The 25,220-nt window shown below is 44.1% G+C and overlaps 1 protein-coding gene and 1 long non-coding RNA gene across 2 annotated transcripts; one reads left to right on the forward strand and one right to left on the reverse strand.

The window, feature by feature from the left end:
- Positions 1-477: 477 nt before the first annotated feature.
- On the reverse strand, positions 478-20,061 carry atp13a1 (ATPase 13A1). The gene is made up of 25 exons (XM_020486240.2): positions 19,372-20,061; positions 19,039-19,128; positions 18,469-18,732; positions 17,982-18,137; positions 16,744-16,813; positions 12,931-13,037; positions 11,505-11,634; positions 11,165-11,220; positions 10,903-11,029; positions 10,187-10,324; positions 9,884-10,004; positions 9,405-9,562; positions 9,036-9,211; positions 8,723-8,833; positions 7,437-7,562; positions 7,109-7,217; positions 6,427-6,620; positions 5,569-5,665; positions 5,155-5,345; positions 4,962-5,076; positions 4,565-4,761; positions 3,728-3,870; positions 3,412-3,523; positions 3,017-3,160; positions 478-1,851 (listed from the first exon to the last, which is right to left on the reverse strand). The coding sequence occupies exons 1-25, from the start codon at positions 19,720-19,722 to the stop codon at positions 1,741-1,743; spliced, it is 3,594 nt and encodes a 1,197-aa protein (XP_020341829.1). The 5' UTR covers positions 19,723-20,061; the 3' UTR covers positions 478-1,740.
- A 2,476-nt stretch (positions 20,062-22,537) lies between these two features.
- Positions 22,538-24,982, forward strand: LOC116374444 (uncharacterized). The gene is made up of 3 exons (XR_004210369.1): positions 22,538-22,676; positions 23,257-23,404; positions 23,808-24,982. It is a non-coding gene; the product is annotated as an uncharacterized LOC116374444 (long non-coding RNA).
- Positions 24,983-25,220: the final 238 nt, after the last annotated feature.

Consider the following 25,220-nt stretch of genomic DNA (forward strand, 5'->3'; position numbering starts at 1 on the left):
TGCCCATACCCTGACCCGACCACCAACATGGGGAACTCTGTTCACAACATTGACATCAGCAAACCGCTCGCCCACATGATGCCATACATGTGGTCTGCGGTTGTGAGGCTGGTTGGACGTACTGCTAAATTCTCTAAAACGGCATTGGAGGCAGCTTATGGCAGAGAAACGTACATTCAATTCTCTGGCAACAGCTCTGGTGGACATCCCTGCAGTCACCATGCCAATTGCATGCTCCTTCAAAACTTGAGACATCTGTGGCATTGTGTTATGTGACAGAATTGCAGATTTTAGTGGCTTTTTCTTGTCCCCAGCACAAGGTGCACCTGTGTAATGATCATACTGTTTAATGAGCTTCTTGATATGCCACACCTTTCAGGTGGATCGATTATTTTAGCAAAGAAAAAAAGCTCACTAACAGGGATGTAAACAAATTTGTGCACAACATTTTAGAGAAATAAGCTTTTTGTGCATATGGAACATTTCTGGGATCTTTTATTTCGGCTCATGAAACATGTGATCAACACTTGACGTTTATATTTTTGTTCAGTATATATAAGTCTATGGATGTCCCGTACCAGTCATTATGATATCATCCCACCTCTGTTACCAGTGTAGTAATCTCAGCTACTAGACTATAATCTGTTACAATAGATTGCCAGTGTAATAAGTCAGGGTGCACCAGACATTAACATTTTAGTCATTTAGCAGACACTCTTATCCAGAGCGACTTACAGTAGTGAGCACATACATTTTCATACTGGTCCCTTATGGGAATCAAACCCACAACCCTGGCATTGCAAGTGCCATGCTCAACCAAGTGAGGCACACGGGACTTAATTAAAGTCCTCTCAAACACAAACATCAAGAAAAAGGATCTGAAGACTATTTTTGTGCCCTCTCAACTTGACTTCCAGTTACAATGTATGCAGCTCACTCATCACCTTAAAAATATATGTTCAACCCCTATGTAGGTATAGTAGGCAGTGCACTGCATAGGTAAATGGAACATGACAAAGTAGCACTTGACAAAAAAAGCACCACTTGTATTTGTTGGTCTTTTAGAAGTCTGTAAGAGTTTTATCTTTTTACAAAATGAAGAAGAGAAAACAAAATGGGAAAAAAATCAAACACTTCGCAATTCTCTTGGAGAACGCCCTGTTGTGTGTGTGTGTGCACGTTTCACATGGGCTGGCACACAATCTCTAATGCCACACAATACTGCTGTCTTCTTGGCCTTCAGTGAGAAAAGGGAGGGATGGAGAGAGGGAACGGGAAGGCAAGAGAAGGGGGAGTCTAACTAGACCTGGGTTCCAATAGTATTTATTTTCTTTCAAATACTTTAGCTGCACTTGTTTCAACTTGCCTGGCGCAACGGAACAGTCCCAAAAGTGCAAACCCTGCTTATCTGGAGCTCCTGGCAGGATAAACCACAACGCCCAAAGTATTCAAAAGGAAGAAAATACCATTTGAGCCCAAGTTTGTCTCTAGCATAAAATAAATGTAATTTTAGTGAATAGGGGGAACAGAGGGACAGAGCAGAGATGGGGTAACATTTAGGGGTGTGGTGCAGCAGTACTGCGAGTCTGCCTGACATGCCTAGTCCATCCCCTCAGCTGTCTTGTGCGTCACATCAGCCTTCAATCTTTTCCTCCCTCCACAAGTCTCCTCAATCCTTTCCCTTTACAGTTTGGTTGCCGAGGGCAGCGGGTTGCTCGGGGCAGCTGTTGGCACGGCAATTCAGGAAGGCAGCCTCAGGGTTCCTTTGCCCAGCAGGAACTGCAGAACGCGGTCAACCAGCAGGGCAGCGACAAAGTCAACCACCAGGACCTGGGCGATGACTAGCTTGAACTGCAGGGCAGAAAACACATAAGAGGTTATAATAATTTATACGTCCTTTTGCGCTGGTTTCCCAGACACAGATTAAGCCTAGTCCTGGACTTAAAAGGAGTTAAATGGAGAACTTCAAAACATTTAATTATAAACTTAGTTAATTCATTATAAAGATTCAGACATGCTTATAACAAGTTATAAAGCAATACATCAAAACAATCACACAAAATGTGTGTGAAAGTACAGATGTTGGATCTTGATTTGACCAGTTTCATTGCAGGAGGAAAATAATCCTGTAGGAGAAGTTAAATGTTTGAAGCAATATGTAGAATCGCCGCCAGGGGGCAGCTGGAAGCGGTGTTTCTATACAATGCAATAGCGTACCTACAATGTACCTTGGACTGTAAGGCCACTGTGTGCCAGTTCAAGTAGGCTACAGCGCGTCTCGTGTGGATTCTTATGTTGATTATAAAACATTGACATATTTGTAGGGTGTATATGTATTTTTCGTTAGGGATAATCATTTTATTTTTTATCAATTGTTTTATTATATGTTCAAGGCAAGAAATAGGCAGAACCAATTATTGGTGGCCTCAGTGCCTGTGTGGTCCAGCGTCTACAGCCACTGACCCCGGGACATATATACCAGAGTTGGCATTGGTTCAAATCCATCCCACTTCTCTATGACCACCGCCCAAATCTTTCCAACAATGTTCTCTCGCTTCAATAAAAGCAAAACAAATACAAAAGGTGTGGGATTGCCCCACCTTTAGGAAATAATAAATCATTGGACAAATAACAATTAGATTGTGAGCACAAGTCCAACATAAAAATGATTATAAGTAATACAAGGTATGCTAAATTGACTCATAGAACATGCACCGACCTAGCAAGCAACAATAGACTGGGAAACAAACAGTAGCCTATTATGGGTTTTCACACCTTTCAATATGTGACAATGAATAGGCTAACGGGTAGCCGACAGAACATGGACAAATATAGCCACACTGGTCTGAAAAACTTGACCGCCCCCTCAAGGAGAAATAGAGAACAGCGGCTTTTCAGTGAACATAACTACTATAAATCACAAGGCTCATTTGAATTCCCTAATGAGCAGTACATTTTTCCGGGACAAAAAAGAGTGATCAGATTAAGGCCCGACATCTGTATAATATATGCTGACCTCTGTTGGTATATCTACAAGAGCAAACTGCTCGTTGAATTCAGGCGAGGACCCTGAGAGAAGGCCCACGATGGCCAGACCTGACAGGGCAATACTCCACAGCAGCGGTTTGTTCTCTCTCAGAGACTCCATGAAAGGATGACCCTAGAAAAATACACAGTATTAGTGGAATACACGTGTATTATTCAATGATGGCTAGGATAAGTACTGAAGAGTCTATTCATTGTATAGAAAATGAGCCACCTTTTCAATTAGGTATCCCTTATGTAGGCTTAATGAAGCCTTCATAAGCCCTACATAGAAGCCTCACAAATATTTTATATGCAAAGAAAGGCCTTATAAAGGGATCATGAAGGCTTCATTAAACCTAAGATATGGAGGAGGAAGAGCAGTACCTTGTAGTTAATGGCAAAGGTAGCCATCTGCATGGCCATAGACATTATGTACACAGTGCTGTTGATGAGACTGGGCTCAAACTCTTTGTACAGGTCCGCAAACCTCTCCGCCCTAAAAGGTAAAAGGACAACAGACAGAAGATTAAGAGAGGGGATATTTGGACAGGTTGGAAACAAGACCATGTCAATTATTGTAAGGTGAACATGTACGGTTAGTACTGGATGAGAGCAAATACAGTATCAACAAGTCTGTAGGTATCTATAGTGTGTGTGTGTGTGCTTGTGTGCATGTATGCTTGTGTGCATGTATGTGTACCTTGGAGGACTTCTGCTCTGTGCTCCTTTGTACAGGTATACCAGACTACAGAAGTGAACAGCAAACTGCAGCAGCACTGTCAGAACAGTGTACAGGTTGAAGATGTTAGGTAAGGGCCGCTCTTTAGACAGAGTCTTCAGGGGCTGGACAGGACAAGAGAAATTAGGATGAAAACTTAAAAAGGGAGCTTTCACATATCCCCTGTATGATCCAATTCCTGGAGCGTTTGGTGCCCTGAGCCGCACTATAAAAGCACGTATGACACACAAATTAATCCCGGCTAAAACGTATCCTGGACTTGCGTTCTCGCGGGTACAAGTTGCAGGACCAGAGTATCAGGAGTCGTGTGGAACGTTTTGCCTGTTGTAAACTAGCTAGCTCGCTAACGTCATGTAGAATGTGCGTCTTGCTAATCACACCCTGAAAACGGTTATTTTCACGTCTGGTGAAAGCAAAACTGATGTTGTAGAATTCTCACAAACACTCCAGGAAAACGGACCAGGGCACCAAATTTAATGTAAAACCCCCTAAGTTGAGTTAAAGCTTAACTTGAAACTAGGGCTACATAATAATATGGATTCCTACCAATCACAACTAGAGTACATGCATGTCATACATGTAGTACACAGGTTCTTTCTTAATACTCTTTCCACAATTTCTAATGTTCTTTTCTCCTAAAAAAATGTCTGCGGGACCTGAGGACAGGATTCAAGGAAAAGTAACGCTTCCCTCTGATGTTTTGAAGAAGGAGGCAGGAAGGAGAGGACAAGGAACTGAAGGAGGAAAAGCTATCAAGGGATAGCAGTACTGTATTTTTACCTCCATGTGACCTCTCACCTTTGACCTGGAGATGAAGAGGAAGCAGCCGGCCAATAGCAGGCCCTGTAGGGTGGCCTGGAAGTCACTGAACTTGACGCCCTCCAGGTAGAGAACAGACTGGCTGTAGGCCAGCACCAGGGCGTTCAGCGCCAAGATCTTAAACATCTGTAGTGTGGTCACCAGCGTACAGCGGCCCTGCTTTATCACGTGGCAGACTGGGGAGGAGAGATGATGAGATGATAATCATGTAGTGAGAGAGAGAGAGCGCGAGAGAGCGAGAGAGACAGTGAGTGAGAGAGAGAGACAGTGAGTGAGAGAGTGAGTGAGTGAAAGAAAGCGAGCGTTTGTGTTCATTTGTGTTTGTATACAGTACGGGTGTAAAAAAATGTGTGTTGATTATGTGTGTGTTCCTCACTGCACTGTATGGAGGACAATTTGGAGGTGAAGGGGGCAGCAATGGAGGCATCTCCCAGTTTCACTACTTGTATCTGATCTTCTTCCAGCTCCCTTAAGACTTGACTAATCCTCTCCTACAACAGAATAAACACCAAATGGTTAACAACACGCACGTACACACACACCTCCCTCCCTACACACACACACCCCACCTTCTGCGCGGCTAGCTGCTCCTCTCTCTGGGCCATGACCCTCTGCCTGGCTGCCCTGGAGGTCAGTTTGACCCCTGAGCTGGTGACCGGAGGTAGGGAGGGTCTGGAGTCGGCTGCTGGGGTCTCCTTCTCTCTGCCCCTCTTCCTCCTCTCAGGCATACGCTCTGGGGCGTTCGCCAACAGAGCCACACCTGATGGGGGGAAAGGTGGAGGGAAGGTTGAGAGAGGGAGAGAGAGAGAATGGACACAAAATGATTCCCATATAGTGACATTGTTTATGATAAGAGGATGGCATACATTTGCCTACTGAGACAATAAAGGTTGAATTGAAGGTGTCATGGACTAAGACAGGTGTGCGCGTTAACGTTGCTGAATATTGTGCACAGCTTTGAGTGACATGTCGAGTGACCTCACCGATATGGGCGTGTTTGAGTGCTCCGACGTCATTGGTCCCGTCTCCGCACATCAATGTTGTATAGCCCAATCCTTTAAGACTAGTGATTACAAACTCCTGGAACACAATAACAATACACACAGTTAGCACAAAACGACACAGCATAAAACTAGCCTCAAAATGTACCGGCAGTTCTTGAGTGTGTTGGTTGTACACAGAGTGTACAAAATACGAAGAACATCTGCCTAATATTGAGTTGGACTCGGAAAAGCTTCAATTTGTCAGGGAATGGACTCGAAAGCATTCCACAGGGATGCTGGCCCCTGTTGACTCAAATGCTTCCCAAAGTTGTGTCAAGTTGGCTGGATGTCCTTTGGGCGGTGGACCATTCTTGATACACACAGGAAACTGTTGAGCGTGAAAAACCCAGCAGCGTTGCAGTTCTTGACACAAACCAGTGTGTCTGGCACCTACTACCATACCCCGTTCCAATGCACTTCAATCTTTTGTCTTGCCCATTCACCCTCTGAATGGCACACATACGCAATCCATGTCTCAATTTTCCTAAGACTTAAAAATCCTTCTTTAACCTGTCTGCTCCCCTTCCTCTAAACTGATTGTAGTGAATTGAACAAGTGACATCAATAAGGGATCATAGCTTTCACCTGGATTCACCTGGTCAGTCTATGTCATGGAAAGAGCAGGTGTTCATCATGTTTTGTACAATCAGAGTAAATGTAGCCTATTTTTTGTTATTAATTAATTCATTTGAACCAGGGCCCATAGTGCACTATTTTTGTCAAAAGTAGTGCACTAGAAAAATAATAGGGTGCCATTTCTGACACTGCTAACGTCTACAAGGAGGCAAGAAGACTGACCTTCTGTTTAGGGCTGACCCGTGCGAACACCTGGACATGGGGCAGGAGGGCATGGAGCAACCGCATGTCACTGGTCAGTCTGGTTAGCCCCTCCCCCGTCACACACAGATCATACTGATCGACCAGCGAGGGGACGGACGGCGGGGGCAGCGGAACACACACACTGCCGTCTATAGACTCCCACTGCCACTCACCTGGAAGGAACAACGTCACAAGTGACCGTATTATAGAGCATTCTTAAAACAGCGACATACTACACCCGGATTAAATACCTATTATGTCAAATAGTCTCAAGTACTTAAGGTGCGTTTGATTTGGTTTGCATTTTATTCCATTGCACTGGGGCAAAGTAGACCAAGTGCAGCTCAAGTATAATATATATGCATTTGACCCAGGTCTACAACACATGCACTGTCCACTATAGATCCCATCCTTACAACAACCATATGGCTATATCACCAATGCATTAGTCTGTAGATTAGTCTAGTACAGAGCCCTCCAACCATGTTCGTGGAGAGCTACCGTCCTGTCTGTTTTCGCTCCAACCCCAGTTGTAAACTAACCGGATTCAGCTTATCAACCAGCTAATTATTAGAATCAGGTGCACTAGATTAGGGTTGGAGGAAAAACCTAAAGGGCGGTTTTCAGTTCAAGCATAAATGGGCTCTTCATGTGCCCCTACCCTGGTTGGGTCTGGCCTGCAGTACAAGCGTGTGTTCCTTCTGGATGAAGTGGAGCTCTCTGGCCACATGGCACGCTGTCAGAGGGTTGTCACCTGTTATCATCACCACCTGAAGGAGAGATGGAGGAGAGGAGGGTTATGTGTGTGTGTGTGTGTGTGGTGTGTGCGCGCATTACGGAGTAAGTGCGTGCATGGATGTGCCTGATATTACTGTGATAATTGTAATCTGAACCAAATCTTGATCAGTATCGGTGTGTGTCTTTTCCTGCTAATGAGTCTGTGCGAATGTGTGTGAGCGTGCGTGTGTATTCCGAGACCGCCTCCTCACGTGATGCGACGCCTCCTGGATCTCTTTGATGACAGCCTTGCTGTCAGTCTTCAGGGGACACGAGACGACCATGAAGCCGGCAAACTGCAGGTCACACTCCAGAGCATCACGAGTCACCTCCCGCACCTGTACAGATGGCCACAAGGCACCCAGTCACACAAACAACCAACCCCTGCTGTAAAAGAGAGCCACTCTCATCTAGCCACTTGTCTGAGGTTCACGAAAGCCCTGTAGCTAACGTGGTACTTTATTTATCTCGAAGACCCAGAAGTACCTCACCCGCTCTCTCGGCTGTGCAGCTTGGTTGTTGAGAGTATTGAAATAGCGTGCCACGTTAACTACGAGGCTTTCGGGGAAACTCATCCCCTCACACAGAGCAGGACACGACAGATAGGTGAGTGTAGACAGGACAAGTAGATGAGTTAGACAGGACAAGTAGATAATGGATCCAGAGCATCTGGCACCGCCTATCAAACCACGCTCAAAGTTGCTCAGGTCACTGGTTTTGCCAATTCTAACGTTCAATCAAACAGTAACTAATGCCTCGATGCCCGTCTGCCTGCTTTATATAACGGCCCATTTTCGTGAACCGGGTGGTGTACCTAATAAACGTTTATTTGATTTAAAAATGATATTACTAACAACAACAACATATTTAACACATTTTGACCAAGTGATCCGTGGAATAGGTATTGCGTGTGTAATACAGTACAATGTAATATTATTCATCTACAATGTATGTTCTTAACCCTGGGCAACATGGGCCTGGGAGGCTCACAGAGATACTGGTATCCACAGTACTCCACCAACTATCTTTTTCTCAACTCAATATTTATTTTAATCCCCCAAAATGTTTTTTTTCTTTCTTTTTTCTTAAGTGCATTGTCATTTAAGCTTTAAAACAGCAAAGTTCTCTCTCTGCCCCATGGAAAAATGCGCTGCCCCATGGAAAAAGTGTGTCGAGTTGCAGGATATTAGTGTTAAAGCTGCAACAACAACAATTATCTCTGCCACATGACAAAATGTGCAGAACTGCAGGAAATGTTCTCTCCGATGCCAAGAGGCGGGTCTTCCGGGGCCCAAGACTTGATTCGTCCAGCCATGCACTGCCAAAGTCATAGTAAAACTCATTGTATGCTAGTTTTTATTTTATTTTATCTCACGAGTTGTGATCTGATTATGAGGGGGTCCCTGATAAATTTGCTATCACGAAAGGGATCCCCGGCTGCAAAAAGTCTGAGATAGATAGGACAGGTAGGTGAGTTGGACAGGACAGGTAGAGTTACCTGTTGGTGGCTGAGGTGTCCGATCTCTCTGTAGCCCAAGGCCAGAACCCTGGCCCCTTCTCGGGACATCTCCCTGTGCACCTGGTCATAGCTGTCTGGGCACTCTGAGAACTACAGAAACAAACAAATGGCTAGAACAACGGTAATGACTGCAGCAATGGCGTATTCACTCAACACTGAGACGGTGTACTTGTCCGTGAAGTGTGGTACAGTAGACATGTATTATAGTAGACATGTAATTACATTGACCATAAAGACATATTCAATTATACATTCAAATGTCAGTGGTTCTATTTCATTCTATGATATTAACCATGTCCCTGAGTGTCTCTGGAGCTCCTTTGACAGTGGAGACATAGCAGAGGTCAGCGGAGCCCAGTTTCTCATAGGAGGTGAGGACGGACATCCTCTTCAGAGCACTGGCAAAATGGAATCGCTGGTGGATCTTCAGGCCTGGGGTCTTTATACCACGAGCAAACACCTTTTCATCTACACCACACAGAGAGGGACAGAAGGGTAGATATGATGTAAACACAGAGACACACACACTTTCTCTACTGGTGTACAAAGAGAGCAAAAATCCTGAGGTACACGGGCGGGCGCACGCACACACACACACACACACACACACACACACACACACACACACACACACACACACACACACACACACACACACAACCTTTAGTGAGGGTCCAGTCAGCAGCAGTGAGCATGGCCTTCTCCAGAGGGTCGCCTACCAGCTGTCCATCGTCAAGGGTAACCAGTGAGTGACAGGTAGCAATCACCCGATGCGTTTCCACTGGGATCTCTGACACGGGAGTCACTTCTTTCCCTTCTCTGGAGGAGTTTAGAAAATGTTTTTAAACAAATGCAAAAATTTACTTCATATTCTTCCAAAGATTTTTATATGATTAAATAAATGCTCAAAACATGTGTGTTGCTCTTTACGTGTCACTCCTCAATATGACAAGATTCACAGTATGACACCAGCGCATAAGGGCATTGGTAGACACTTTACTTAACCCAGACCGCTACGATGCATTACGACGCCGTTAGGAAGCCTTTAAAAATGTTTTAATATTATCAGGTCCAGTCAATCTTTGGAAAAAATTGCAACAAAGAAATGTATCATACTGAACATTTTTAAAGCGAGTGTACCTGAGGCCAGCGACCCCCCGCACCACCAGATGGTCGCTGGTCAAGGTGCCCGTCTTGTCAAAGCAGCACACCTCCACCTTGCCTGCAAACGGGATCCTGAAGGGCTCAGTGCAGAACACATCTATGAAAGGGAGAAGAAATAAAGGGGTGAGTCAAATAGCAGAACAGCGAGGAGGACTAACATTATTAAGTACTACAAACATTACTATTCCACTTTCAGAACCACTTTCACAACACATACCACCGCATACCACCCCAACCCCCATACACACACACACACACACACACAATCTGTTGACTCACAGAGCTTGGCCAGAGCGATGAGGGATGTGTTGACTGCCAGAGACAATTCTATAGGAAGCTCAGGTGGAACCACAGAGGTCAGGATGAGAGTACACTCCAGGAACAACTTATACCGGTTCCTGCTAGGGTCCTTAGTTCCTGCAGGGGAGAGAACACACAGAGACAGTTACACACCTATAAGTAGTAGTTACTCACACAGAGAAAGCTATGCAGCCTGTTCATTTATAAAATGTTTGCACACATGCCTGAAAAGCATCTGCTAAATGTCATATATTGTTATTATTAGTAATAATATATACAGTTATACTGCATTAGGTCAGGAAAAACCTGCTGCTCTCTACTGACCTCAGGGCCTATTTTGACAACTTGTTTTCTTATGTTTTATAAAGGAGGAATGTGTGTTTAAGTCGTGTGTTTTTAATTTTTATGAATAAGGTCCTTTGGCAAGACTGTCAAATTGTTCATACATGTCTTGGTGAGTTTAAAAAAAAAATCACCTTAAATTCTGTCTTGGCTAAGATATAAACAAACTGTATAATGGAGAAATGTTCTAAGTAGGACCAACTGTACTTCTGCCTCTGCATTGCTTGTTCCATGTGGTTTTAAGACTGGGTACCTGTGAAGAACTTTGGGACAACCGCTGACGTAAAAAGTGCTTTATAAAATCCATTTGATTGATTGATTGATTGAATTGCGTTGTTCACTGGATTACTCACCTTCCACCCACACATATCCAGCAGCAGCGATGGCGAACACCAGGAGGAAGAGGATGAAGATGAATGTTTCTAAGTTGTTGGCTGTCACCCTCTTCACTCCAAACAAGATGGTCCTCAGCAGTTTACCCTGTAGACAGGCGTGGTCAACAACACCAGGGTTGTATTCATTAGTGAACACTGTAGCAAAACATTTTGCAACAGAAAATGAAAACAAGCGGTTCTTATTGGACAAGTTCGGTAGTCAAGAGCAGCAGCCCCTCACCTGAGAGGTATAGAATCCGGTTCTCAACACATAAGCCACACAGCCATTGTCCACAGCTGCAGAAAAATGTAAAAGAAAAACAAACTATTACGATTTGCTCTAAGTAAGACAAGATAGATACAATCACTGAGGGCAGATTCAATCCATCTATTCTGAGGCCGAAGGAGATGACAAAATGTATCTAAAATTTAGATTTTTTTTAAATATTGATAAGCGATAACAACATTTAGATTGAAAGCGCAATACAATTAGAATTGTTCATCTCAAAGTGAAAAAAAGATCTGGACATTTCTGCCTTACGACAAGTGAATAATACACTGCATAGTAGGTAGGAACTGACGTTTGAGTCCTACAGTGGCACGGAGCGGGGGGCTGTGCTGCACCACCTTGGTCCCACCAGAGATTATGTGGAGGCGGGCGTCACCCTGAAGGTCCAGTACCCTCTCTGGGTCCAGATCCTCCACTGGCTCCTAAACACACAACATGGTGGAACTTCAAGTTAAAACACTCCTTTTAAGGATTAATGGAGCCTATGATTTCTAAGCATAGGATTTTGATAAAATGCATTTGTGAAGCATCTATGATATTCTGCGCTTCTCTTTGTGAATGATCTATAGTAACATTCCCATTGTGTTGACAATCTACAGTGATCATCATTGAGATGTTTCTACAACTTAGTTTGAGTCAATTGATAGGACATTATTTGGAAAGGCACGCACACCTGTCTATATAAAAGGTCCCACGGTTGACAGTGCATGTCAGAGCAAAAACCAAGCCATGTTGTCGAAGGAATTGTCCATAGACATCAGAGACATGATTGTGTCGAGGCACCGATTTGGAGAAGGGTACCAAAACATTTCTGCAGCATTGAAGGTCCCCAAGAACACAGTGGCCTCCATCATTATTAAATGGAAGAAGTTTGGAACCACAAATACTCGTCCTATAGCTGGCCGCCCGGCCAAACTGAGCAATCGGGGTAGAATGGCCTTGGTCAGGGAGGTGACCAAGAACCCAATGGTCACTCTGACAGAGCTCCAGAGATCCTCTATGGAGATGGGAGAAACTGAAACGTCACGTCTGAAGGAAACCTGGCACCATCCCTACGGTGAAGCATGGTGGTGGCAGCATCATGCTGTGGGGATGTTTTTCAGCGGCAGGGACTGGGAGACTAGTCAGGATCGAGGGAAAGATGAACGGAGCAAAGTACAGAGAGATCCTTGATGAAAACCTGCTCCAGAGCGCTCAGGACCTCAGACTGGGGTGAAGGTTCACCTTCCAACAGGACAACGATTCTATACACACTGCCAAGTCAACACAGGAGTGGCTTCGGGACAAGTCTCTGGATGTCATTGAGTGGCTCAGCAAGAGCCCGGACTTGAACCCAATCAAACATCTCTGGAGAGACCTGAAAATAGTATTGCAGCAACGCTCCCCATTCATCCTGACAGAGCTTGAGAGGATCAGCAGAGAAGAATGGGAGAAAATCCCCAAATAGAGGTGTGCCAAGCTTGTAGAATCATACCCAAGAAGACTTGATGCTGTAATAGCTGCCAAAAGGTGCTTCAACAAAGTACTGAGTAAAGGGTCTGAATACTTATGTAAATGGGATATTCAATTTTAGAATGAGGCTGTAACGCAACAAAATTTAGAAAAGGTCAAGTGATCTGAATACTTTCCGAAGGCACTGTATATTGTCCAGATAGACTGCATTATTTTGCATGGATGTTATCTAGTCTAGTATAGCACAGGCTTCCCGTCTGTCTGACCTTCATCTGAGGAACGGACTCTCCCGTCAGCATGGCCTCGTCCACGATGCAGCGCCCTCTCAGCAGCAGCACGTCACATGGAACCAAGTTCTCCTGGGGCGAGCGGCCTGGGGGGGGGGGAAGAGAAAGACATATATACTGTGCCAAACCAAAGTCAGAATGCTGTTCATTGACTACAGCTCAGAGCTCAGCACCATAGAATTCTCAAAGCTCATCACTAAGCTAAGGTCCCTGGACTACACCTACCTCTGCAACTGGATCCTGCACTTCCTGACGGGCCGCCCCCAGGTGGTGAGGGTAAGCGACAACACATCTGCCACGCTGACCCTCAACATGGGGGCCCCTCAGGGGTGCATGCTTAGTCCCCTTATGTACTGCCTGTTCACCCATTAAGTTTGCTGACGACACGAAGGGTGGTATGCTTGATCACCGACGATGATGAAACAGACTACAGGGAGGTTAGAGACCTGGTAGTGTGGTGCCAGGACAGCAATCTCTCAGTAAATGTCAGTAAGACAAAAGGAGTGGACTACAGAAACGGAGGGCCAAGCATGCCCCCATTCACATCGATGAGGCTGTAGTAGAGCGTGTCGAGAGTTCCTCTCTGTCCACATCACTAAGGATCTATCATTGTCCAAACACACCAACACAGTCGTGAAGAGGGCACGGCAATGCCTCAGAAGGCTGAAAAGATTTGGCATGGGCCCTCAGATCCTCAAAAAGTTCGATAGCTGCACGATCGAGAGCATCTTGACTGGTTGCATCACTTATTGGTATGGCAACTGCTTGGCATCAGACTGCAAGGCGCAACAGAGGGTAGTGCGTATGTCCCAATAGATCACTGGGGCCAAGCTCCCTGCCAACCAGGACCTCTATACCAGGCGTTGTCAGAGGAAGGCCCAAAAAATTGTCAAAGATTTAAGCCATAGACTGTTCTCTCTGCAACCGCACAGCAAGCGGTACCAATGCACCAAGTCTATAAATAACAGGACCCTGGACAGCTTCACCTCCCAAACCATGACTTCTGAACAAGAATGTGACAGCTAATCAAATGGCTAGCCAGACTACCTGCATTGACCCTTTTCTTGCACCAACTCTCTTGCACGGACTCTACCCACACATTCACCACACCACATACTTAAACCCCACACACACACACGACATATGCTCAAACACACATACTTTCAAACTCACCACATACACTACCGGTCAAAAGTTAAACAATTACTCAATCAAGTGTTTTTCTTTATTTTTACAATTTTCTACAATGTAGATAGTGAAGACATAACAACTATGAAATAACACACATGGGATCATGTGGTAACCAAAAAAGTGTTAAATCAAAATATATTTGAGATTCTTCAAAGTAGCCACCCTTTGCCTTGATGACAGCTTTGCACACTCTTGGCATTCTCTCAGCCAGCTTCACCTGGAATGCTTTTCCAACAGTCTTGAAAGAGTTCCCACAAATGCTAAGCACTTGTTGGCTGCTTTTCCTTCACTCTGCGGTCCAACTCATCCCAAACCATCTCAATTTGGTTGAGGTCGGGGGACTGTGGAGGCCAGGTCATCTGATGAAGCACTCCATCACTCTCCTTCTTGGTAAAATATCCCTTACACAGCCTGGAGGTATGTTGGGTCATTATCCTGTTTATTAAAAACAAATGATAGTCCCACTAAGCCCAAACCAGATGGGATGACGTATCGCTGCAGAATGTGGTAGCCAACTAGCCATGCTGGTTAAGTGTGCCTTGAATTCTAAATAAATCCCCAAGTGTCACCAGCAAAGCACCCCTAGACCATCACACCTCCTCCTCCATGCTTCATGGTGGGAAATACACAAGCGGAAATCATCCGTTCACCCACACCACGTCTCACAAAGACACGGCAGTTGGACCCAAAAATCTCACATTTGGACTCCAGACAAAAGGACAAATTTCCACCGTGTTTCTTGGCCCAAGCAAGTCTCTTCTTATTAGTGTCCTTTAGTAGTGTTTTCATTGCAGCAATTCGACCATGAAGGCCTTACTCACCCAGTCTCCTCTGAACAGTTTATGTTGAGATGTGTCTGTTACTTGAACTCTGTGAAGCATTTATTTGGGCTGTAATTTCTGAGGCTGGTGACTCTAATGAACGTGTCCTCTGCAGCAGAGGTCATTCTGGATCTTCCTGTGGCGGTCCTCGAAAGAGCCAGTTTCATCATAGCGTTTGATGGTTTTTGAGACCGCACTGGAAGAAACTTTCAAAGTTTTTGAAATGTTCCGTATTGACTGACCTTCAAGTCATAAAGTAATAATGGACTGTTGTTTCTCTTTGCTTATTCGAGCTGTTCTTACCATATGGACTTAGTCTTTTACCAAATGGGGTATACAGAAGATAGCCCTCTCTACCTTGTCACAGCACAACTGATAGGCTCAAAAGCATTAAGAAGGAAAGTCATTCCACAAATGAACTTCTAACAAGACACACCTGTTAATTGAAATACATTCCAGGTGACTACCTCATGAAGCTGTTTGAGAGAATGCCAAGAGTGTGCAAAGCTGTCATCAAAGCAAAGGGTGGCTATTTGAAGAATCTCAAATATATTTTGATTTGTTTAACACTTTTTTGGTTACTACATGATTCTATGTGTTATTTCATAATTTTGATGTCTTCACTATTATTCTACAATGTAGAAAATAGTAAAAAAGAAAAGAAAAATCTTGAATGAGTAGGTGTTCTAAAATGTTTGACCGGTAGTGTACGCTGCTGCTACTACTACTGTCTATTATCTATCTTGTTGCCTAGTCACTTTACCCCTACTTACAGTACATTCGGAAAGTTCAGACCGCTTTCCATTTTCCACATTTTGTTACATTACAGCCTTCTTCTAAAATTTATTTTTTAAATGAAAATCCTCTAATGAGTTCTGCCTATAAACTTGAAATATTGTTCATTATCAGGTATCCTATTGAAATATTGGAGTGCCATAGTCTAGTTTCTACACCAGAAGTTAATGGTTATCTGTAAGCTTGAAATGTATTGAGTAAAGGAAGGGCTATCACATGTGGAAGGCACTGAAAAGGGTGGAGAGATGTGGTTTAGTGAGGAAGGGGGCCGAGGTCAGGTCGCATTAAGGGAGAAGGAACAGTTTATGGCCCGCAACACGTGCTGCGCATGAGCTGGCTTCGGTTGCCAGCTGGATGGTGTTTCCTCAGACAAATTGGTGCTCCTGGCTTCCAGGTTAAACAAGCAGTGTGTAAAGAAGCAGAGCGGCTTGGCAGGGTCGTGTTTTTGGAGAACGCATGGCTCTCGACCTTCGCCTCTCCCAAGTCCGTAGGGGAGTTGCAGCGATGGGACAAGACTAACTACCAATTGGAAATCACAAAATTGGGGAGAAAAAGGGTTAAAAGAACAAAAAATAATAATATATATATATATTTTTATCTGCATTGTTGGAAATGGACCTGTAAGTAAGAATTTGATTCTTAGTCGACACCTGTTGTCTAAGACGCATGTGAAAAATAAAACTTCATTTGATTTTGACTGGCTGTGGACAGAGGAAATACGGAACTAAATTCTCCTGGGGTGAGCATCCTGGGGGGGAAGACAAAGATATACGCACTGTGTCAAACTGGCTGGGGCTCTATCTCTTCTCCTCAACAGTATTCGAGGACAAAGTCCAAGGTCCCTCCCCTTATTCTCCAATGTATTTTAAAAAGGAGGCGAGGATATAAGATGCGTGAAATTGAGGAAAGATGATTTGAGAAAGAGCCTGGTTCTAGATGAAGAAAATACTCCTGAACGGGAAGGGTTAACAGACAGGAACCTTACCTATTGAGACAATGTCCCCGGGGACTAGTTCATCACTGGACACAGGCCTCCACTTCCTGTTGCGGTAAACCTGTTGGGAAACATGGGCACAAACGTGTAAATATCAGGGGCCTGTTCAGTAGGGAGAAAGCTTTTTTGACACCGAGTAAAACAGGGAGGTACTAGCTATACTTGTTCAATAATAAGAACACACAAAGATTTTCCGTTTCAATTTTTTTTACAGTGTTCCCTACTGAACACAACACGGACAAATCTATATAAATCCAGATGAAATCGATCATTTGGTTAATGCAGCATTTCCAAAACTAGGGGTCACAAAACTCCGACAGGGGTGGAAAGGTAGCCTGGCGGGTTAGGAGCGTGGGGCCAGTAACCGAAAGGTTGAAACCGAAAGGTTGCTGGATCGAAACCCAGAGCTGACAAGGTAAAAATCTGTCATTCCGCCCCTGAACAAGGCAGTTAACTCACTGTTTCCCGGGTGCCAATGACGTGGATGTTGATTAAGGCAGCCCCGCGCATCTCTTGGATTCAGAGGGGTTGGGTTAAATGCGGAAGACACATTTCAGTTGAATGCTTTCAGTTGTACAACTGACTAGGTATCCCCCTTTCTATTTACACCAATTGTAGCTCTAACTTTGGAACGACATAAGCTATACGCTATTTATTATGACCCTATTCCTGCCAGCTAAAACTCTCAGGAACAAGGATGTGTCTTCTGTTTCCCTCTACCACGCACACAAGAATAATTTGTTAGAATCGAGTAGACAGAACCAGGCACCAAATCAGACTGCGGGGAAAAGAATATCATATGATGGTGTTCTTTTCGACACAGAAGATCATACACAATTATTAGCCGATGATTTTCTGAACTTCCCAATACCTTTCTGATGCATTTCAGTCACTTCAAACCATACTTCCTTCTGATTGAAGAACTGCCATACTGATACTGAAGTTAAGATTGGCTGTTGATTACATTACCTTTTTATTTTTTTATTTTACACATGGTGGGGTTGCAGAACATTTTTGATAATCAAATTGGGCCATAGACCAAAAAAAAACTGCGAACCCCTGGGTAAATGAGCCTGATGTGGGAGTCAGGGCCTTCATACTACAATAACAAGGCTCCGGTGACAATTTGATGATCTGCACTTGAGCAAGAAGAGCATGCGCCTTTGCTTGTATCGTATCAGCAAATATCAAAACGACATGATCATTTGGATAAAGAAACAGTAGTTCACCTGGATCATGTAGGGTTTGTTCCCCATGCGTCGTATCTCAGACATGTTCCTCATCTGCTGTTGTACCAGAGAGGCTTCGAAGGCCACCAGCATGAAGAGAGTGAACACGCTGTAGTACCAGTACTCATCCAGACACCACAGACCCACACAGAACACCTGAGGAGGGGGGAGAGAGAGCATCCATCTGTACAAATGTTGAGCCAAGCGGTACTGTGCTGGCCTGGTTGATGCATCGGCCATCCACCATAGTTGCTAGAACGGTATTGGAAAGGACCACGTGAAAAGAAAATATCAGAGCTAGTGCAGTATGTTTCAGGTCAGCAAGATAGTATGAAAAGGGTATTAACTATTGAGTCAATTCTATCCCCACATGCCCTTAAAGAGATCAATATAGAAAAGGGAAGAAAGAGACTAGAGAGGGATTTTGCTACGTGTCACATTACTACCTGACAAAACAACACGCAAATACGCATGCGCACACACACACCTGGAAGACAAAGAAGGGAGCGGTGGCTCTCTCCCTGAAGAGCTCCAGGAAGTCCGGCACCACCATCTCAGCGCGGTTGGTCCCATAGCGCTTCTCAGCGGCATGCAGGTCTGTCTCCTCCTGGTAGCCTCGCCAGGCCTGGAAGAAGCCCATTGGCTGTCGGACGGGGAACGACACGGGGAGGAAACACTTCCTCTCCTTACTGTCGAAGATGTAGCAGATCTTCTGGAACTCAAAGGAAAGGATTCCCTCGCCGTTCTCATCCTGAAGAGAGAGCAGGAGAGAGAGCGATAGAGAGTGAGTACATGAATTAAAACACACACACACACAAAAAAAATATGCCATCCAAAAAGCAGTGTAACTGACTAGCATAGAGATGTTAAGAGAGGACCATTCTGACACCATGCATTTCCCACAAGTTGTAACCAGTATGACTCAGTACCTGAGTCATGTACAGCAGGGCACACCGTAGCAAAACATTTTGCAACAGTTACAAATGTTTTCTCCCCATTGAACACAACCATTGTTTAAGTAAACAAGGTGTGAGACAGGGGAACAAGGAAAACTTACCCGGTCTCTCTGCAGTGGTACCAGCTCAGCAGAACCATTGTTGGGGGTGGGTATAACCTTAGCCAGGGTGGCCTTGTGTGGGTCTGGCTCCTGTTAATACACATCGATTCACAGCATGTGAGCAATTCATATACTCTGACAGACACAGCCATATAATCAGGTCCAAACTTTCTGAACAAGAAACACAAATATATTACACATCATTTGAAAATGTCCTTGTGTAGAGCATAAAATAATGCTGACTAGAGTGATCAAAAGTTAAATTGGGCAGTGTTGGTTCACAATCTCCAACAGCTAATTCCAAAACAACCGCAGACGATCCATCCACTTTACCTTTGCGCAGGTGAGCAAACAGTGCGCGTGCACGGACCAATAACCGGAGAGCGCTGTGAGGACGTGAGCGATCCCGATGGCGGCGAGAGCTAGTAGGCCTGCTTCTGGGTACTCGGAAGTACCGTATACTACGAGCCACAAGTACAACCAGCCAGGGTACAGCACGGCTAAAAAAGGTAGAACCGTGCCGTGGAATAGCCGGGGCCTGCGCCGGTACATTGACACCGAGCTAACGTTCTCGTCGTCAGTCTCGGCGCTGTCATGCTGGCTGTGGTTGTTCATAGAGGGGGCCATTTGCAGGTCCCCCGATCCCCGATTCCCGTCCCCCGCAACCACATCCCCCTGTTTCATATTCCCCTGTTTCGTAGCCCCGTTAATTTTCGTCCCTTTCTCTCCGGGCCCTCTCTTTCCTCCACCTCCCCCTAGTTATTATTGTCTCTGGTAAGGCAGTTCAATCTAGTTGTTTTAGTCCGGTGTCAGGTCCAGTTTTCTGTATCGGCTCGTTCTCACACAGCTGCTTCCGCGTACGCAACCACGTAAGGACACGTAATGTCCTTTTTGCTGTCGTGTGGTTACTTCCTGTCGAAAGAGAGATGCCGATTTGATCACATTTGTTTGACATCAAATATCCTAAATCAAGTGCATTTAATTAAAATGATTTTTTTCAAAGCAATGGTTAACAACATAAAGGCTAAAATATCACAGAGCATTCGGTTGTTTCTCCTGAATAAATCGACGCTTTTGTACTCGAGCTATCAAAACCTGTGATTGACAACAACCCAGGACCAATGGGATAGAACAATGGCAGTATGCAAGTGGTTTCGACCAATCGAGAAATAGAGGAGGGTGTATGCGGTAGATATTATGCGTTTGGCTGTGAACACGTGTTTTATAACCTTGATTCTCACTTTACTTTCTTTCCAAACAAGCCGTCAAATTACTTCCATCGCAAACATGTGTCTTCAACGTTATGCATTTGATTCCATTTCATAGCTATCTATTTTAGTAAAAAATTATACGTTATAAACTGTAATCATTCACAACAATAAAATACAGTTGTGACTTCACCAGTATTATCTGTGTAAGAGACGTCTAAAGTCCAGAGATGGCTCAGATTCAAACTCAAACTATATAATGTCAAAATACGTTCGTTGATCACCAAATAGTGATCGCTAAGCAAATCTTAATTTACTCCCGGTATGTACTCCAAAAATGTCCAAATAAAAATTGACAAGTAACTGAACAAATACCTCTTCTGCATGGCCATGGCTAGAAGGTATTTATCAAACTTTTGTCAAATTATCCTAAGATCTGACTTTTCATAACAGGTTAGGAAAGAGGATCCAATTGGAGATTTCAACATTATATTTATTATTGCTCCCATCTGTCATAGGCACTAATGTTACTTTTTTCAAACGCTTTAAAACTGGTGACAAAGATGTTGAAAGAAGTTAAAACTAAAAGAATAAACCAACGGACCAGTTCAGCTTCAATAAACTTCTCGGTAATGTTATAGATTTTTGTTGTAATTGCTATAACTGTCATATGTTGTTGTTTATCTACCTTAGTTGAATGCACTGACTGTAAATCGCTCTGTGTAAGAGCATCTGCTGAATGACCAAATTGTAAATGTCAAAAATACTTGCAGAGCATGCTGGGTATTATCATAATGAGCTCCGCCCTCAAGTGCATATTTGGTCGATGCGGACCGGATCCAAATTTGAACGAATCAAAGATGTTTAGGCTACGTTTCACAAGTTTGAACATCACAGTACAGTACAGTACTGTACAGTATGGTACAGTACGTTACAGTAGAGTAACGTACCATACTGTACGAGTTTTGTTGAATCAAGTACAATAGAGCAGAGGTTTTCCAACTGGGGTCTGCAGCGGTACTGCAGGAGGTCCACATAAATCACTGGGGAAGTAGAGAAATGGCTTCATTGCCAAAACTCGAACTGTCCTTTTAATATGGAGGAAATTACAGTAATTTGAGCTAACTACAGGATTCTTCTGTATAGAACATTTTTAAGCAGGCCGTCTAAGAAGTGGTCATTTTCGGGATGAAAAAACGGTTTTAGTGTCATCTTAAACGACTAACCCCAGATACAAAGCATGCATAAAAAATATTGAAATATATATATATATATTTTATACCTTCTTTGAAAACTAACAATCAAATAAAAGCTAGACAGTCAGGTGGAATCTAAAAAAGACAGGCATTCAGGGAACATGCCCATATATGTTTTTATAATGATTGAGCAGAGGAACACAGCATTAGCAATGGCATAGAATTGCAGAAAATCTGCTTTACAACAGCAACATTTTCTCTACGCCGCCAAGATACCTTTCTAGCTAATAGACTATGTTACAGTTTACTCTTCCAATGAACTGTGGGGAGGTCAAAATAATGAAACTGTCTACCAAATCGATTCATTTTAAAATGTAAGGTACAGTATAGTAGTTTAATTCAGTAGACCAGATTACAATTCAGTAGAGTTTAAATCAGTAAAATCGAGTACAGTTTAGTTCAGTACATTAGAGTATAGTAGGGTACAATACAGTACTCTATACTTGACTTTTCTGTACTGTATGCTACTTTTCTTTACTGTACTGTAATGTACTTTACTGTACTGTCCAAACTTGTGAAACATAGACATCTATAATTGGTTCCGATTTGGTCCATGATTGGGCAAAATATAGGCCACCCCGGACGTCTGTGGACGTTCAGCTCAAGGCTGGTCCGGTCTGGACCAAATCTGAACCAAACATAGGTGTCTAAATCAAGGCCGGTCCGGACCGGACCAAATCTGAACCGAACATAGGTGTCTAAATCAAGGCCGGTCCGGACCAGACCAAATCTGAACCGAACATAGGTGTCTAAATCAAGGCCGGTCCAGACCGGACCAAATCTGAACCAAACATAGGTGTCTAAATCAAGGCCGGTCCGGACCGGACCAAATCTGACCCAAACATAGGTGTCTAAATCAAGGCCGGTCCGGACTGCGCCATAAAAAGAAAGAAACAAAGACGTCCAAAAGACTTTGCCATCGGTAAATGCTTAGCGATCAATTTGTTTTTCTGACATTCTGTCCACAGAAGAGGACACACAGTCCATGACTGGACTTCACTGTAATTGTCTATGCATATCTCAGAAACTTTTCTTCATGTCCGTGTCATCCTCCAGGCAGGTTGCCATGGATATCACCGCCAAGTGTTGCCATAAGGAGATGGAAAGCTATGGGCAGTGTGTGGCCTCCCACCCATCAACATGGCAACAGCACTGTCAAGACCTGAAGATGAAGGTGGCACAGTGTACCTCTTCACAGTAATCTGTTGTCTCTGACAATATCAGTTGTGCATGTAGCCTAAAATCCATAACCTGTTTAGCTAACTTTCAACTCCTTGTAATTGTGTTGCATGATAAGGAGTGGAATGATAGCAGCAACAGACTGGTAGTACCCAGGCTATATCTGACGGGCCTTGATGGTCATATGTAAACCCATTACAGAGCAGAGTGGTCCCCCTCTCTGAGTCTTGTTCCTCTCTAGGTTTACTCCTATTTTGACAGTTGGAAATGGGGGGGGGAGTAAGAAGGGTGGACATGGGGAATGAACTCTGGTCTCCAGTGGGGAATAGTATATGTGACTAGCTGGGAGCGTTAACACTAAACCACAGGCTTTCTCCTAGGTCTAGACCCTATTCCTTCCACTGTGCTGCTGCTTGTTCTTCGAGGGTCTAGGTTGGGTTACTGTAAAGAACTGTTGGTGTGAAAATAATTCAGGTGCAGGAAGTCAAACCCGTGAGTACTGTACAGTGCTGATGTTGTGAAGTGTAGGATTGTGTTTGTTTTCTTCAATATCTTATTGATCAATGTTTCTGCAGCCCTGTGATCCAGAAGATCCAGACAGACTGTTCAAAAGAGTTCACAGAGTTTGAACACTGCTTACGAGAGAACCAGAACTCACCTACCTCCTGTTCAGTACACGTAGCGCACTTCCTCGGCTGTGCAGAGACAGTGGACCTTGCCTGAGTGCGTGAGTGTTCACTGATTGTAGATCAGTCTTCGGCTCGTTCACCACAGCCCTCAATTCTTTGTGATTATACTAACTTTTGACTGGTTCCCCTTGGCCTTGAGAGAGTGCTTTACATCAGTGTCTTTCCTCTTCATCTTCAAGTACCCCCAAAAGTAAACACTAAAGAAATATCTTATTGCGTGGTGTAAACTGGGTCTTTCTGCCCTTAGTATTCATACCTGTCCAGTGTCCGTACTCCATACTGTATTTGTTTTACCATTTTGATCATCTCGGGTAAACCCAGAACTGAAATATTGCGCAATTTTGTCATTTATGTTTACGTAATCTGTTTCTGAGAGACTACCTTTTTGAATATTTGGTGTAGTAGCTGAAGTGAATATACTGTATCTCCTCTTTCAGCAGTGAACCCGGTTCCTCGGCCCTCTTAGGACCCAGCAGTGACCATCATCCATCCCTCTCAGATATCTCCTTCCTGCAACACTGACACCGGACTGCTCTATCTATCATGGATAAATCAATGCCCATGTCATTTTGATAACTTCCTGACTTGGTACATGGATATAGTGGACACTTGTCCATGGCTACTTTAGGATTTGTCAAAAGAACTCAAAATCCTAGACATTTACAATTTCTGGGACTGATTTCTGCCCGAGACTGTGAAGAATCAAGACGGGTTATTTATTGAAGTTCTTTCATAACTCATCGATGCTACAGCTCTCTGAAATACAATGGGAATCAGAGGAGTCGTTTTCCCTGTATGTGAAAAGAATCACTCAGTGCGACTGACTATGCAGCAGGTTTTAGTGTGTAATACATATTTACAACACTGTGGTAACCTCAGGTAGCAGCATAAATGGTTTTCTTTGCCTCTCAAATGTATATTGACAATGAATGTGTAAAACGGTGTTAGCTTTGTAACCTCACTCCGCAACATATCTGTGTACAACTGCGTGATATATAAGTATCCCTTGTTTGCGGTGTGGTTGTCTCTTGTAGATGTTATTTTGGGTAAATTTTATCATGAAACTCCTATATTTCAGTCCTATTACTCATCCAGTTTGGATACATGCTGTCTGGTGTTATGGTGCTACACAAGGGTGCCCCCCGCTCCCTCCCACTCTCCTTTTCTTCAGGTTGGAGTGAGTCATGGTAGAATACTCAACTGTGGAATGTATATCTCTCCCACACATCTCTCCTTGGCAACACACTCGCTGAGGGAAAGGAGGGAGCGCAGGAAGGATGGAAGGAGGGGAAGGGGCCTGGAGAGTTAGAATTTGAAGGAGCTGAGGAAAGGTGGAAGGAAGGAGAAGTAGAGGGGATGAAGGAGGAGGCTATCCGCTGGCGGAAGGAACAGAGCCCAGGAAGGTTGGAGGAGAAGGAGGGGGCTGTGGAGTTATAATCTGTGTGACCACAAAGACAGTCAAGAGGGAGGACGTTGAGTTATGTACCCTTTGACTACTAACCAGAACAGGCCCCCTTTTCTGCTTCACTTATTAAAGGCTGAGGGAGACGCAATCAAGTGGAGAGATTCTTCCTTGGAAATGGCAGTCTTCAAAAAATTTGACACAAACAACGTGCAGAGGCACCCCCCCCCCCATTGACTCCAATGCTTCCCACAGTTTTGTCAAGTTGGCTGGATGACCTTTGGGTGGTGGACCATTGTTGATACAAGCAGGAAACTTGAGCATGAAAAACCCAGCAGTGTTGCACAAACCGGCACGCCTGGCACCGACTACCATACCCCGATCTAAGGCACTTCAATCTTTTGTCTTGCCCATTCACCTTCTGAATGGCACACATACGCAATCCATG

Source organism: Oncorhynchus kisutch, linkage group LG6 (genome assembly GCF_002021735.2).
Source record: "Oncorhynchus kisutch isolate 150728-3 linkage group LG6, Okis_V2, whole genome shotgun sequence".
NCBI lineage: Eukaryota > Metazoa > Chordata > Actinopteri > Salmoniformes > Salmonidae > Oncorhynchus > Oncorhynchus kisutch.